The 16,971-nt window shown below is 41.6% G+C and overlaps 1 protein-coding gene across 13 annotated transcripts in view; it reads right to left on the minus strand.

Annotated features, from left to right (window-relative positions):
* Positions 1-16,971, minus strand: part of RAF1 (Raf-1 proto-oncogene, serine/threonine kinase) — an 88,808-nt gene that overhangs the window by 34,731 nt on the left and 37,106 nt on the right. For 11 of the 13 annotated variants that reach the window (XR_005722150.1, XM_040246722.1, XM_040246724.1 and 8 more), the window contains 2 exons: positions 10,763-10,995; positions 1,134-1,246 (listed from right to left, as the gene is read on the minus strand). Coding sequence is in view for 12 of the 13 variants with exons in the window: in XM_040246722.1 (XP_040102656.1) it covers positions 1,134-1,246; positions 10,763-10,969 (320 nt within the window). In the remaining variant the exon portion in view is untranslated. Of the gene's footprint in view, positions 1-1,133; positions 1,247-10,762; positions 10,996-14,195; positions 14,215-14,267; positions 14,287-16,971 lie in introns of those variants that run through there. The other 2 variants (XM_040246721.1, XM_040246720.1) reach the window with 2 other exon arrangements.

A 16,971-nucleotide genomic window follows, 5' to 3' on the forward strand; every position in this document is an offset into this window, starting at 1 on the left:
CTCTCCCTTTACCCACAAGAAGCCCTCAGAGCCATCTCTCTGACTATCTAACAGGAAACAATCCACTCCTTAATACGGTTCCCTGAACAGGGTACAGGAAACCCAACATGACTCCATTTCGCCCTAGTGGCCAAGGTGAGGGTCCTGCTGTTTTCTGATCAGCCCTCAGGTGCTCTCCACCCAAGAGAGAACTGAGGATGGCTCCAAACAAACGCGCCTGGAGACCCAGGGGGCTCAAGCACCATCCCCCCACCATCTCAGCACCCCAGTCTCTAAGGAGCTCTATGCACGAGCTTGGGGACCAACCCACAATTGTAGCAGACAGAGCTGGCATCTGCTTCAAAGATTTGCACTTCAGCAAAAAACCTCCAAAGCTGAAAGGAGCATCATCAACAGATGACTTTATGCTCACCCTTCTGAGCAGACTCATTCCCTAGGCTCCTCTCTCAAACTAGGGAGTACCTTGAAAAATAAAACACGCAAGCGAAAAAAGAACGGAAAGTTAAGGTATCATCCCAGATTTCTGCGGAGACGATAACAGGTAACGAATGGTCACAGACAGCTCTGACACTTCAGGTTATTTATTATTATTACTCCTTGACTGTGAGGTGATATCTCTATCTTTCCACCATCATTAGAAATAGCATGTTATATGGACAGTCCTTGAGGCAAATTCTCCTGCATCTTTTACCTCTGTGTCTGTCAAACTGCTGGGATTTAGTAGAACTGAATAAAAATGAGTGAATTGTAAAAGTTTCTCTCTTACAGACAACATTCTTTAACTATAAATAAGGCAAACACTTTCAGAGTACCCATTCTGTTAACTGCCTTACAGCAAACACAAAAGCCTTGCTCTCAAAAAACATACCATCTGACATTACTGCTTCCTTCTGTGGAAACGGTAGCCAACACCTAACATGTATTTTATTTTCCAATGTGATATTTAAGCAAAATTTTCAAGTTCTTGGTATCTTACTTTTCTAAGCTGTCTCTTTATAAACAAGATATTCAAATATTCACTATTCAATAGGAAGCAAGTACTTGTTTTTTGTTTAATGGAAAAGAGTTATGATATGAAGCTAGGAGATCCTTACTAGTGTGAAGGAAGACCTGGCTGACTTCCAAGCTCTTACCCCTTGTGTTCGTGGAGAAGTCTGAACACTGCACAGCACTCTGGTTGCAGGCCCCTCACCTTGAGAGCTTTCATAAGGCAGTCATGCAAGCTCATTCCATTCCGCACGTTGACCTACAAACGAAGGACCACCATTAGAACAAACACAGGCTGTGCAAGCATACCCCTTGGAAAGTAAGCATAGAATAAAGGCATCGGTCCATAAAGGTGTATGGAGAAAATGTAAAACAGAGTTGCTCGGACAGCTGAGCCTTGAACAACACGGCTCTGAACTGCATACGTCCATTTACATGTGGCCTTTCTTCAGTAATAAATACTACAGTACTACATGAGTCGTGATTTTTTATCCAAAGGCTACGGAACAGGAAATACACAGCAACATACCCAGGGGCTGACTATAAATTGTATTTGAATTTGCAACTGCATACAGGGAGGGCACCCATAACCCTCAAGTTGTTCAAGAGCCAAATATAACGGCAAATACATATGCAGGGGAAACAACCAGGATGCCCAGCGACAGGCGAGAGCTGGGATAAAGCACTGAACAGTAGCATGCGTCACGCCGTGCAGTTACCATACTACTTCTGATGACCTGTCAGAAGGGGGACAGGTCCCCCCATCTAATTGGGGGAAAATATTTTTCAGAATAACACAGAGAGTAGTATCAGATTCAGAAGACTAGATCTGACGGAGTGCCTGAAAAACTATGGACAGAAGTCCGTAACACTGTACACGAGGCAGTGACCAAAACCATCCCAAAGAAAAAGAAACACAAGAAGGCGAGGTGGCTGTCCGAGGGGGCTTCACAAACGGCTGAGAGACGGAGAGGTGCGGGAAAGAGAGGGAAAGATATGCCCAACTGCACGCAGAGTTTCAGAGAACAGAGAGAGATAAAAAGGCCTTATGTGAACAATGCGAAGAAACAGAGGAAACCAAGAGACTGGAAAAGATTAGAAATCTCTTCAAGAAAACTGGAGATATCAAGGGAACATTTCACGAAAGGACTGGCAGGATAAAGGGCAGAACAGGTAAGGACCTGACAGAAGCAGATGAGATCAGGAAGTGACAAGAATACACAGAACTATTTTAAAAAAAGGTCTTAATGACCCAGATAATCCTGATGGTCTGGTCACTCGCCTAAAGCCAGATATCCTGGAATGTAAAGTGAAGTGAGCCTTGGAAAGCATGACTACAAACAAGGCTAGTGGACATGATGGAGTTCCAGCTGAGCTATTTAAAATCCTAAAAGGAGGACTTCTCTGGTGGTCCAGTGGTTAGGACTCTCCACCTCGGGACTCTCCACTTCCACCATAAGGGCCATAGGTTGGATCCCTGATCAGGGAACTAAGAAATAAACACATTTTTAAAATAAATACATAAAATCCAAAACATGATGCTGTTAAAGTGCTGCACTCAATATGCCAGCAAATTTGGAAAACTCAGCAGTGGCTACGGGACTGGAAAAGGTCAGTCTTCATCTAGAAAAGGTCAGTTTTCATTCCAATACCAAAGAAGGGCAATGTTCAAGAATGTTCAAACTACCATACAACTGCACTCATTTCACATGCTAGCAAAGTTATGCTCAAAATTCTTCAAGTTAGGCTTCAGCAATACGTGAACCAAGAAACTTTCAGATGTACAAGCTGAGTTCAGTAAAGGCAGAGGAACCAGAGATCAAACTGACAACATTCGATGGATTACAGAGAAAGCACAGGAATCCCAGGAAAACAGCTACTTCTGCTTCACTGAGTGAAGTCACTCAGTCGTGTCCGACTCTTTGCGACCCCATTAACTGTAGCCTACCAGGCTCCTCCATCCATGGGATTTTCCAGGCAAGAATACTGGAGTGGGTTGCCATTTCCTTCTCCAGAGGATCTTCCCAACCCAGATCTCCCGCACTGTAGGCAGACACTTTACTGTCTGAGCCACCAGGCAAGTCCAATTAACTGTATGCTTCACTAGCTATGTGAAAGCCTTTGGGTGGATCACAACGAACTATGGGAAATTCTTAAAGAGATGGGAATACCAGACCACTTTACCTGTTTCCTGCGAAAACTATATGCAGGTCAAGAAGCAACAGTTAGAACCGGACATGGAATGATAGACTGGTTCCAAATTGGGAAAGGAGTACATCAAGCCTGTATATTGTCACCCTGCTTATTTAGCTTACATGCAGAGTACATCATGTGAAATACTGGGCTGAATGAATCACAAGCTGGAATCAAGAGTGCCGGGAGAAATATCAATAACCTCAGATATGCAGATGATAGCACACTAATGGCAGAAAGTGAAGAGGAACTAGAGTCTCTTGATGAGGATGAAAGAGGAGAGTGAAAAAGGTGGTTTGAAACTCAACATTCAAAAAACAAAGATCATGGCATCCGGTCTCATCACTTCATTGCTAATACAAGGGGAAAAGGTGGAAACAGTGGTAGATTTTATTTTCTTGGGCTCCAAAATCACTGCAGACAGTGACTGCAGCCATGACATTAAAAGATGCTTGCTCCTTGGAGGGAAAGCTATGACAAATCTAGACAGCACATTAAAAAGCTGAGACATCACTTTGCCAATAAAGGTCTGAATAGTCAAAGCTATGGTTTTTCCAGTAGTAATGCAGGTATGAGAGCTGGACCATAAAGAAGGCTGAGCGCCGAAGAACTGACACTTTTGAATTGTGGTGCTGGAGAAGACTCTTGAAGGTCCCTTGGCTGCAAGGAGATTGAACCAATCAATTCTAAAGGAAATCCACTCCCAGTACTCAGTAGAAAGACTGACGCTCCAGTACTTTGGCCATCTGATGCATAGAGCCAACTCACTGGAAAAGACCCTGATGCTAGGAAAGACTGAAGGCAAAAGAAGAAGGGGGTGACAGAGGATGAAATGTTTAGACAACATCTCCAACTCAATGGACATAAGACTGAGCAAGCTCCGGGATATAATGAAGCACAGGGGAGCCTGGCGTACTGCAGTCCATGGAGTTGCAAAGAGTCACACATGACTTAGCAACTGAAGAATGCCAAGAAGATTATTTAAAGGGTGGGGAACCTATATATGTTTATATATGTCATATGCATGTGAAAAAATAGCTCTTACCCCTAAGAGAAGTGGTTTCTTGTTGTTTAGTCGCTAAGATGTGTCTGACTCTTTCTGACTCTATGGACCGTAGCCCACCAGGCTACATGGGATTTCCAAGGCAAGAATACTGGAGTGGATAGCCATTTCCTTCTCCAGAGGATCTTCCCATCCCAGAAATCAAACCCACGTCTCCTGCATTGGCAAGCAGATTCTTTAACACTGAACCACCAGGGAAGCCCCAAGAGACAGTAATTGGGAGAGAGAAAGTGATCAACTTTCCCTTTCTACCTGTATGCAGCTCAGGAAGCAACAGTTAGAACCGGACATGGAACAACAGACTGGTTCCAAGTAGGAAAAGGGGTATGTCAAGGCTGTATATTGTCACCCTGCTTATTTAACTTATATGCAGAGTACATCATGAGGAACGCTAAGCTGGAGGAAGCACAAGCTGGAATCAAGATTGCTGGGAGAAACATCAATAACCTCAGATATGCAGATGACACCACCCTTATCGCAGAAAGTAAAGAAGAACTAAAGAGCCTCTTGATGAAAGTGAAAAGAGGAGAGTGAAAAAGTTGGCTTAAAGCTCAACATTCAGAAAACTAAGATCATGGCATCCGGTCCCTTCACTTCAAGGCAAATAGATGGGGATACAGTGGAAACAGTGGCTGACTTTATTTTCAGTTCAGTTCAGTTCAGTCACTCAGTCGTGTCCGACTCTTTGCGACCCCATGAACTGCAGCATGCCAGGCCTCCCTGTCCGTCACCAACTCCCGGAGTTCACTCAGACTCACGTCCATCGAGTCAGTGATGCCATCCAGCCATCTCATCCTCTGTCGTCCCCTTCTCCTCCTGCCCCCAATCCCTCCCAGCATCAGAGTCTTTTCCAATGAGTCAAGTCTTCAAATGAGGTGGCCAAAGTACTGGAGTTTCAGCTTCAGCATCATTCCCTCCAAAGAAATCCCAGGGCCGATCTCCTTCAGAATGGACTGATTGGATCTCCTTGCAGTCCAAGGGACTCTCAAGAGTCTTCTCCAACACCACATTTCAAAAGCATCAATTCTTCGGCACTCAGCTTTCTTCACAGTCCAACTCTCACATCCGTACATGACCACTGGAAAAACCATAGGGCTCCAAAATCACTGCAGATGGTGATTGCAGCCATGAAATTAAAAGATGCTTACTCCTTGGAAGGAAAGTTATGACCAACCTAGACACCATATTAAAAAGCAGAGACATTACTTTGTCAACAAAGATCTGTCTAGTCAAGGCTATGGTTTTTCCAATGGTCATGTATGGATGTGAGAGTTGGACTATAAAGAAAGCTTAGCACAGGAGAATTGATGCTTTTGAACTGTGGTGTTGGAGAAGACTCTTGAGAGTCCCTTGGATTGCAAGGAGATCCAACTAGTCCATCCTAAAGGAGATCAGTCCTGGGTGTTCACTGGAAGGACTGATGTTGAAGCTGAAACTCTAATACTTTGGCCACCTGATGCAAAGAGCTGACCCATCTGAAAAGACCATGATGCTGGGAGGGATTGGGGGCAGGAGAAAAAGGGGACGACAGAGGATGAGATGGTTGGATGGCATCACCAACTCAATGGACATGAGTTTGGGTAAACTCCAGGAGCTGGTGATGGACAGGGAGGCCTGGCACGCTGCGGTTCATGGGGTCAAAGAGGCGGACACCACTGAGCGACTGAAATGAATTGACTGAAGTTGTTTGAGTCAATGAAATATTCATGCAAACATAAATATCCACCAGAAACAAAAATTAACCAATCCAATCTATGACATGAGTTCTTTGTATTAAAAATTTGTATTTCAACTTATTTTCAACAAAATGGTTCATCTTCCTAACCAAAAAGCCATCTCACGTACACTGCACAGTAGAGGCGGGCAAGCAGGAAGTAGAGGAAATAAAGTCTCTGCCGCGCTGTCAGGGCAAACAGCACTGCTGGTTTAAACACGTGTGCACACCCATCCAGTAGTCTCAGCAGTATAGACCCCTTCATACTCCCATGTACCCAGTCCTCAGGAGCTCAGTAGGCACTTCAGAGCCTAACAGAAAGTGTGAGCACCCAGCAAGCTAATATCAGCAGCTAGATAAACATTTCAACCAAGATTTTAAGCATTTCAGTAAGAGCCCTACACAGTGTTTTAAAAGCCAATGAACATAATCAAAAGTAAGGCAACTAGACTCAGGATGGGCAGCAGGGTGAGCAGAATGAGATATGCAATGCTTGCAAACTGCACACAGTGGAGTCCTTCTGCTGAAAATGAGACAGCTGACAGTGGCCAATCCAGCCCCTTTCCAGACAGAGGTAAGTGATTTTTTATTTTAAAGGTTTAGAATATTTTCAACTGTCCATCTTCAATGTTTCACAACAAGTTTATTTTTAAGGTTTCTTGAAGCAGTGATACCCTTAGAAATATCCCACCAACTTCCAGCTTTTCAGAAACAAAACAACTCAGTAAAGGGAGAGAGACTGATCTGAACTGTGAAGGCACCAAGGATGAAGACAATGAAAAGTAATAAACACTCAGCAGTAAGAGAGCCAGAACCTGTGTCACACACTGTGCAGCAGTACATTGAAAACTGAAAAGTGATCTCAGTGATATTTAATCTTCATTAGAAGCCAGAGCTCCAAGAACGAGACAGTTCTTTAAATATCCTCTAATCCAGCGGGGTTCCCAAACGTGGCTGGTATTACAGTCATCCGAGGAGCCTGGGAAAATGTATTTTCCCAGCCTGCCCCCTCTAACACACTCATCTGATTCAGTTCATCCTGAATGAAGCTCAGGAATCTAGCTTAAGCTGCTTCTGACATGATTCCAATGGTAATTAAAGAGCCTGAGCTCTGATCCAATCACTCATCTAATAAAAAGCAGCATCAGTAAGTCAAAGACACATGTTTACAAAACAAATGACAAGAAAAACTCAAAAACCAAGCAACTACTAAAAATTCCTTATCAGACATACACGCTCTCTGTCACTCTTCTCTCTGGACTCCCCATGGGTACATGCTGTGATCAGTTACGGTCTGACTCATCTCTGGAGCCCCCAAAGTGATTATGACAGTCATTCTGGGCTCCAGCGGTGAAGCAACCTGGGGAGGACTACAAACAGCTGACTGGCCAAGCCAGCCAGCACGTGACGCCTTCCTCCTTCAAGGTACCCCTGGAGCTGGGTACTCATACCAGCCACGTTTGGGAACCCCGCTGGATTAGAGGATATTTAAAGAACCGTCTCGCTCTTGGAGCTCTGGCTTCTAATGAAGATTAAGTATCACCAAGATCACTTTCAGTTTTCAGAGTACTGCTGCACAGTGTGTGACACAGGTCGTGGCTCTCTCAGCGTGTGAGTGTTTGTATCAGAGGCACACAGTCCGCCTCTGGACAAAGAAACGAGAGAAACTAGCTTTCTCTGATAGAACCTTCTCAAAAGCTGCTGTAGGTGTCATGCGTTTCAAATCGGTGGTCCCAGCCCCCAACTGCGCTCAGCTGAAGGCTACCGAGGACACACTGATGTAGGAAACTCTCAGAAACCATCCTGCTGCTGCCGAGTTGCTGCAGTCGTGTCCGACTCTGCGCAACCCCACAGACAGCAGCCCACCAGGCTCCTCTGTCCCTGGGATTCTCCAGGCAAGAACACTGCAGTGGGTTGCCATTTCCTCCTCCAGAAACTATCATAACTACCATTTTACTTGTGAAACTAGTCACTGTAGCTAGCATCAGCCTCATTTCATGAAGGTCAGGAAGAGAGGCTCAAAATATTATGTAACTTGTCACGATACAGCTTAAAAAAGCAATACAGGGATTTAAATTTGGGCCTCATTGTCTTAAAGGCCTAAACATTTAAACTGTTGCGCAAAACTAAGGTTCCCAGTCTGCAGGCAAACGGGTAGACGGGGTGGAGAAGACGGGGCGGCAACACCCAGAAGCAGCGCCAGAGGGTCTCAGCTCCCTGGCACACTCACACTTCCCACTTTCTCAAGGTCAGCAAATTAATGAGAAAACTCACTTTGCAAACAAAAGATTACTGCTGAAATAAGGAGATTATTATTATTTATTTTGCCAGTCTTATTAAAGTTTCATTTCCAGGAAAGAGAACAAAAATAAATTTACTCAAACTTTAAATGCCTTTGAGTTTTGCCTTCAGTTTAAAAATGTACCTTAATGTATAACACTGTAACTGGGAGGCTCTCTAGGTTTCACAAAAGTAAAAGGAAATTTTAGTGAAGAGGAGAGAGTGGAACTGTTAGAAAGAAAACTCTGGACTGCACTTCCCAACTTTGGAACACAGAATAAACACAAGGCCCCGATTTCACACTAAGAACAGAGGGTGGGAAAGGACGGTGCCTGGATGTTCTGAACAAAGGTTTTCTCGCACCGTATCGGTGTTTGAAAGCCACACACCAAGCACAATTAGCACAGCTTCACTTTTTGGTTTCAACCAGGTGGCGTTCCCCCCGCCTCCCCCAGAAAAGGAAGAAGCTTTTGAGCAGTAATTTCTTAGAAAAGTTGAGATTTTGTGTCAGAAGCTACACAGGAATAACTAGCTAGTCCAGGGCCTTGGGAAAAAAGCTTGGTTTCCAGGCTACCTCCAGCTTTGCCCCAGAACCTAGGAAATGTACTAAAATAATTTTTTCCAGGTAATTTTATTTTCTTCTATATACTTGACTGTAATATCAAAAAAATTTAAATGAACAGTTTGCTTTAATACACTGAACAAAGTTTGTAATTAGCCCGAAATGTCTGAGGGGATTTCTTAGAGAACCCTTTGAAATACGTCCCCATTAAGAATGTACTACATTCACCTGACGCCAGTCAGAATGGCCATTATCAAAAAAATCTAATACAAATAATAAACGCCGCAGAGGGCGTGGGGAAAAGGGGGCCTCCTGCACTGCTGGGGACAGAAACTGATACAGCCACCGAGGAGAAGAGAATGGAAGCTCCTTAAAAAGCTAAACACAGAACTACCATTATGATCCAGCAATCCCACTCCTGGACACATCTAGAGAAAATTATGATTCTAAAGATACAGACACCCCAATATCCACTGCAGCACTACTAACAGTAACCAGGGTGTGGAAGGAACCTAAATGTCCACCAACAGAGGAATGGATACAGAGGTGGTACATATACGTACAACGGAATACTACTCAGCCATACAGAAGAACGAAACCCTGCCAGCTGTAGCAACATGGATGGACCCAGAGATTGTCAGACTGAGTGAAGACAGAGAAAGACAAACACAAACATCATGATATCACTTTCACGTGGAATCTAAAAACAGGGTACCATGAGCTTATCCACAAAACAGAAAGTTACCTATAAAAAACAAATCTATGCTTACCAGAGGGCAGGGAGGAGGAGGAATAAACTGGGAGATCGGGACTGACCTATATACACTACCACAGACAAAACTGATAACTAGTAAGGACCTACCGCTAGCACAGGGAACTCTACTCAACACTCGACAACGACCTATGGGAAAGAGTATTAAAAAAACTGGATCTATGTGTATGTATAAATGATTCACTGTTATATACCTGAAACACAATATTGTAAATCAACTATATTTCGGTAAATATTTTCTTTAAAATGTACTATTTGTTTAGGTGAATTGTCAGAAAAGACCTTCTAAGCAAGGCTAAGTCGAAGGAAAGCCAAGAGCTAAGAAAGGAAAAAGCAAGGGGGTGTGAAGAGAATATAAAGCAATAAAATCTACAACTAGAAAGTCAATTAACAAAGACTCTAAGTAGAACCCTCTTACACTGTTGGTGGGAATGAACATTTGTACACACCCGATGAAAAACAGTACAGAGGTTCCTTACAAAACAAAAACCAGTTACTATACGATCCAGCAACCCCACTCCTGGGCATATATCCAAAAAAGACAAAAACTCTAACTCAAACCCATACATGCACCCCAGTGTTCACAGCACTATTTACAATATCCAAGACATGGAAACGACCCCAGTGCCCACCAATGTATTACTCAGCCATAAAGAATGAACTACTGCCATACTAAGTGAAGTTAGTCCGAAAGAGAAAACAGATATTATGTAATTATCATTTAAATGTGTAATCTAAAAACAGATGAATCTACATACAAAATCAAAACAGACCACAGATATAGAAACCAAGCTTATTACCAAAGGAGAGGGGAAAGAAAGGTGGGATAAGTCAGGAGTGTGGAATTAACAGAAACAAACTACGATACATTAAATAGATTAGAAACAAGGATCTTCTGTATAACATGCAGAACTATTCAATATCGTGTAATGACCCCTGGCGGAAAGTTATCTGAAGCACACGTACATGCTGGAGTCACTGTGCCACGTGCCTGAAACTAACACAACAGTGTAAATCAACAACATCTCAATTTAAAAAAAAGGTGCAACTACAAAACACAAAAATAAAATTTAAAAAGAAAGACTCTAAGTGACAGTGAAGATTTTTGCTATCTATAAGATGGGCAACATGACCTGTAATGTTTTTATAGGTGATGGACAGCTGCATTTTCGGAGAGGAATGTTCACGTACCACTGTTCTTTGCTTGTTTGGCAAAAACACACGGATAGTGTTGCTTGTCTTAGAAGGGTCCGTAAGCTTGCCATCATCTGACGCCCGACGCTGATAGCCAAACTGCTGAACTATTGTAGGGGAGATGCAGCTGGCGCCGTCAAACACCGTGTCTTTGAATCCGAAACCGTTGCTGATCGTCTTCCAGGCGCCCTGTATGTGCTCCATTGATGCAGCTTACGCAGCACTTCAACCTAGCAAAAAAAATAATAATAATTCTTGAGTAAAATTAGTTGAACAATACAATATACAGAGTAACTGTGAAAACAGTACTATTGGGTTTTTTTGTAGGTGACATATTCTGCTTAAATACATTATTCAAAAAACTTCTATTATAGTACATTTCCATAGAATATTTCACAGACAACTCAAAAATGAACAAGATGGGGACTAGAGATCAAAAGACTCATCAAGGGTTATACAACTAGGTAAAAGTCAACGCAGAACATAGCTAGGTTTAGTCTAATGCTTTTTCAATTCCACTTTTTCTTTTGTTATTGTATATTAAGCACAAACAGCTACCTTTGAATATTAGTAACACATTAGTACTATGAGAAATACAAAAAAAAAAGTGTAAGCCATCATTTTCTGCCTTTGAAGAAGAAAAAGAAATTAGTTTTTGTAAGATGTGTGTTAGACACTTTATATGTAAATTATCTCATTTAATCTATAATAAGGACCCAGAAAGATTTTAAATACCTTCCTCCAACCATGCTTTAATTTTTAAACAAATGAGGCAGAGGAAAACCATGCTACTTGCCCAAGAACATCCAGGTTGATAGGTAAAATAACCAGATTCTATATCTGTTTATATTTAAAGTACATGAACTTTCCAACATAACATTCAGTTTTAGTGCAGAAACAAAGCTTACAAACAGATGCAAACAGAGACAGTAACAAAAAACAATCAAATGTCTTAATAGGGCAACAAGAAAACCGCAGTTGAAGTCCGCAGACAGTCACACAATGAGAGTAAGTCAGAGATACTCTGCAGTGAGGATGTGCAATGCCCTGGTACCGACTGGGAGTCAGCAACCATGCAGAAGTGACAGGGGGTCCACAGCCATACCACCCTGAAGGCAAGCGATCTTGGCAGAAGTGAGAGGTGCTTCCACCTTTACAGAACAGTGAGGTCGACAGGGAACCCATCCTTCTCAAGCCTTCCTCCTTCAGAAAGTTGTTTTATCTTATTATTATCGCCATTGTCAGCAGTAGTTACCATTTACTAGATGCCTACTATCTATCATAAGAATGAGCATATGCTGCATACACCCCATTCATATTATCCACCCTGATCCTTAGGGGATACTCTAAGTGGAAATGACATCCACTTCACTCTACCTGGCAGAGACAGGATTCAGAACTGGGCAGCTCTATCTGATTCCAGAGTCCTTACCTTGTCATATGTAACACTGACACTTGAAATCATTTAGTCAGAGCTAAAATGGCCCAGAATTAAAGATCATTTAATCCAAACGTCTTGCTCTGTACCAGAAGCTTCTGTCTGCACACCCACTATGCAGTAAGCTCTTTCTCACCTCACATGCCTGAATCCAGAAGGGACAATAGATACTAACTATTCTGAGCTGACAGCTGAGCAAACTAGAGAAGTTTAGAGACAGGATCACTATCTGGCATCACTCTCACACAAAGTCTCGACACAACTTTTTGGAGGAGAATATGGTTAAAAACAAAATACTACTAAAAATTTGAAACGTTCTTAAAGACTAACTTGGTAATTCAATATTGCTCTCGGAATTTATCCTACAGAAGTAGAACGCAAGGCCTTCCCTGATGCTCTTGTGGGTAAGACTCTGCACCGCCAGTGCAGGGGGCGTGGGTTCAATCCCTGGTCAGGGAACTAAGATCCCACATGTCGCACGGCACACCCAAAACAAAAGATATATGTATAAGCATCTTCAATACTGGGGAAAAGACCAAATATTTAACAACAGAGAACTACACAAATCATGCTAATTCCCATGTGACAAAGTTGCTCTGTATGTGCAGAGACAGAAAAAGCTACCCAAGACAAAATGAAAAATGTAGTCTGAAGCTCTTTTATACTAATCTAGAAAGGAGAAAAATCTAAAATCTTTTTTTTAAAGGTGATAAAATCTAGAGTAATAAACAATGTGCCAATAACTATTCAGCAGGATGGTTAGGAAATTTTTACTTTATATATATCTACTTTTTGCGTTTTATATTTTACCACTACATGAGAAGCCTATTTTATTTGTGTAAGAGGGAAGGGCAGGACAAGATCCTACAGCCTTCAAGGGGCAGGACCATGACGCACTGCCTCCCATTTCTTTCTGACACCACCCAAGCTCCAACACATTTCTAATTCTATTACCATGAGGTCATTTTTTAGGGGCATCTACAGCTTCTTTTCCCTAGACCTTTTTTCCCAACTAAAGAGGAAGACTTATCTGAGCATCTCAGTAGCCTGAAAAGGTGTAGCTCATATAATCGACAGATACAGAGCAGCCAGATTAATCTTAAAAATGCAACTCATCATTTCCCTCCCCTGTTTAAGACTCAGAACAAAAGCTAAACTCCCATCCAAGCTTCGCATCTCAGTGCTTTTGAACATTCTGTCCCCTTCACCTGGAAAGCCAAAACCTCCACAAACAGCCAAGCTGTCCTTTTCAGATCATTAAGGACTTTACTTAAAATATCATTTAGAGACACTTTCTCCACCCTAACCATAAGACTCCACCGCCCTTCCCCCATCAAATAACCCAGTCTTACTTTCTTCATGCCACTTACCACTGATGTTAACTGCTTACAGATTTTGGTCAGTACCTCCCACCCTCTTTCTGCTCCATGCCAATCCTGCCAGTGCCACCTGCCAATCTTGTTCACTACTGTATTCTTAGTCCTTGATACAGTACCTGGATCACAAAAGCACTCAAGTATTTATTAAATGAATTCAGTTAGGAGCCAGAATAATGCTGCAAAAATATATTTTAAAAGAAAAGACCTGTCAAGAACTAGTAAATGTGAATTAAATCTCCATCTGGTAGTACATCTTTAAAAAAAAAAAAAAACCTATTATTCAGCAAAAGACAAACTGCAATAAACTGCATTCTGTATTATAATCTACTGGCTAAAGAACCCACTTACAAGACTTAACTGCAGCCTAAATTCAAGATCATAGTTATTTTATGACCAATACTGTGCCCTACTGTAGGCACTTAGAAAATAACAGTGCTGGTACTTAGTAGAACACATTACAAAACTGTTAATAAAAACTGACAAAAGCAAATCCACTCTAATTCTCAAGTTTTTGATTATTTATCATTCATAACTTTGAAGTTTCCATGTTTATATCAAGACCACTTACAGGCTAAGAAGCATGCTAAAGCAGTGCCTTTTTCATGCCACTCACAGAAAATGATGAATCCTAACTGTAAGGCATGCTGAGATAAGCAGACAAGCCCAGAAAAGCCAAGACCCCTACCAGCTGCCCCAGTGCTGACCACTGTATCACAGGAAGCTGTAAGCCAAAGTATTCCGTAATCAATTAACAAGAAAGGATACACATCTAAAAACAAGAACAAAGAATCTTCTAAAAAACCATATTAGCAGCCAACATACTTCAATATTAAATGGAGACATTCAGAAATCCCATTGATACTACTCCCAAATGTAGACGTATGCACAATGTAAATATAAATCTAGTTTCTAATATTGTGATCTCTCCCTCTGATCTGTTGACCAAATGCTCTAAGTTAAAATATATATATACACACCCACACATATCCTCCTAAAGATATAATAAAATTAGACAGTCCAAAGTAGAAATCTACTTCTGATAGTAAAAGGTCTTTCACAGTTCCCAAAACTGTGAAAACATAAACACATTCTCTTATGAATAGAGAAATTCATTATATCAGAAGAAATAATTTAAAACAAGACATATATACTTCCCTACAACCCAAGAATATAAGAGGATTATCATTCCTAACATACAAAGAACTCCTGAAAATTAATAAGAAAATTTTCAAACTTTGATTTTGGAGTATTTCATATTTTCATATTCAAGTAGAAAAACAACTGGACATCATTGCTAAAACTGTAAATTATTCATCCACAAGATGGGCCAGGGCTTCCCTGGTGGCTCAAATGGCAAAAAATCTGCTCGCAATGCAGATAAAGTGTTAGTCGCTCAGTCATATAGGACCCCACAGACTGTAGCCCACCAAGCTCCTCTGTCCATAGGATTCTTCAGGCAAGAATACTGGAGTGAGTTGCTATTTCCTTCTCCAGGGGAACTTTCCCGTCCAGGGATCGAACCCAGATCTCTTGCACTGCAGGCAGATTCTTTTTCGTCTGAGCCACCAGGGAAGAGACCCAGGTTTACTGCCTGGGTCGTCGAGATCCCCTGGAGTAGGGCATGGTAACCCACTTCAGTATTCCTGCCTGGGAAATCCCATGGACAGAGGAGCCTGGTGGGCTACAGTTCATGGGGTCGCAAAAAGTCGGATACGACTGAGTGGCTAACACTTTCACACTTCTCAAGATGGAGCCAATGACATCATCTTTTAAAAAATACTTCAAAGGACTATATGTGCTGTGTAATATCAAAAGTAAAGCAAACATTTTAAAAAAGAAGTTTAAAATGTTCATTAAGTATTTCTTGGTATTTATCCAACCTTTTCAACCCTTACATAAAAGTGTATTGTGTAAAAGAGGACTGTTCAGTAAGCCATTTGAAGATAACTTTGGAAACAAAAAGTTTATATGGAACCTAATTTTAAAAGCTCCTTTCTGTCCCATGATTAAAAAATAACTTTTTAGATAACTCTCTTCAAAGCTATACAAAGTAGTAGCCTTATTATGTCAAAAGACCCCTGATTGTAAACACTTCTGTGTTTATATATATATATAGTGAGACACCCTAAGAATTTATATTCGACAAGCTAAACATTGACCTTTTACCAGAAAGGACACAGCATATTCACAATCTCACTATGATAGCAAACTGCTATAATTTTAGGAAGCCTACAATTTACTTAACATGAATTCTAGCCTATTCTAGAACAGAACATTCTACAACAGGCTAGGCTCAACTGGTTTCAAGCTGCTTCCTTCTGCACTCATACCCCTTCTCTCCTCCAGTCATCCCCATTACAGAGCACCACGGAAATCAAAAAACCCAGACCCTACTCTGCTCTGCTTCCTCCGTGACTCTCCATTAAAGATATGCCAAAATGGGCTTACCCCCAGATTCAGTCTCTGAAAGACACCGATAGGGTCTACATTTTATGAAAAAAAGCGGGGAGGGGGGAACAATTCATTAATTAATAGGTATCACAGCTTTCCTGAGTCACTTGGTCTGTATCTGTCAATCATTAGTTGATCAAATTTCCCCTAAATCTATTACTTCTAGCATAATTTCTGAGGCTGACAGCCTCCATAGGTTCATCAAAAAGCTTGCCTTTTACTGAATGCTTGACCTGTCACACTAGAATTTGAAGGTTTTGTAGTCTAAACTCTTTTTAAAGCTGAATCTATTTCAAAATGTTTGCCTTTACTACCAAAGTTCACTTGTCATAATCATTCAACCTCATTTATTCTCTGCATGAATATTCTTTTAGAAAGTTAGAGAATGATATCTATCCTATATCTAAGTTTAAAAAGTGGTTTAGAAATTCTAGTAGTACTGAGTTTCGTGGGTAGTGGTTTAGTTGCTAAATCATGTCCAACTCTTTTGACTCCATGGACTGCAGCCCTCTGTTCCAGGCTCCTCTGTCCATGGAATTCTCCAGACAAGAATACTGAACTGGGTAGCCATTTCCTTCTCCAGGGGATTTCCCGATTCAGGGACTGAACTCAGGTCTCCTGCATTTCAGGCAGATTCTTTACCATCTGAGCCACCAGGGAGTTCAGGAGCGAACAAAAGAACCACACTAGAAAGCACACTGCCCTGAATAATGCAGCAAGGGGACTCAAGGAAGAGTTGAAGACCAAAACCCTGAATAATCTGCTAAGTTCTTTCTTGAGATCCATTTCAGCTGCCTTCTCCAGGCCCTTCTGGTTGGTACAGCAGTGCCCCATCTTAGAAAGCTTTGCGTTCTGCAGTTTCAGTTACCCGTCTGAAAATATTAAATAGAAAAGTTCAGAATGAATAACTGCTAAGCTTTAAACTGTATGCCTTTCAA

This window comes from Oryx dammah, unplaced genomic scaffold, assembly GCF_014754425.2.
Source record: "Oryx dammah isolate SB20612 unplaced genomic scaffold, SCBI_Odam_1.1 HiC_scaffold_9, whole genome shotgun sequence".
Lineage (NCBI taxonomy): Eukaryota > Metazoa > Chordata > Mammalia > Artiodactyla > Bovidae > Oryx > Oryx dammah.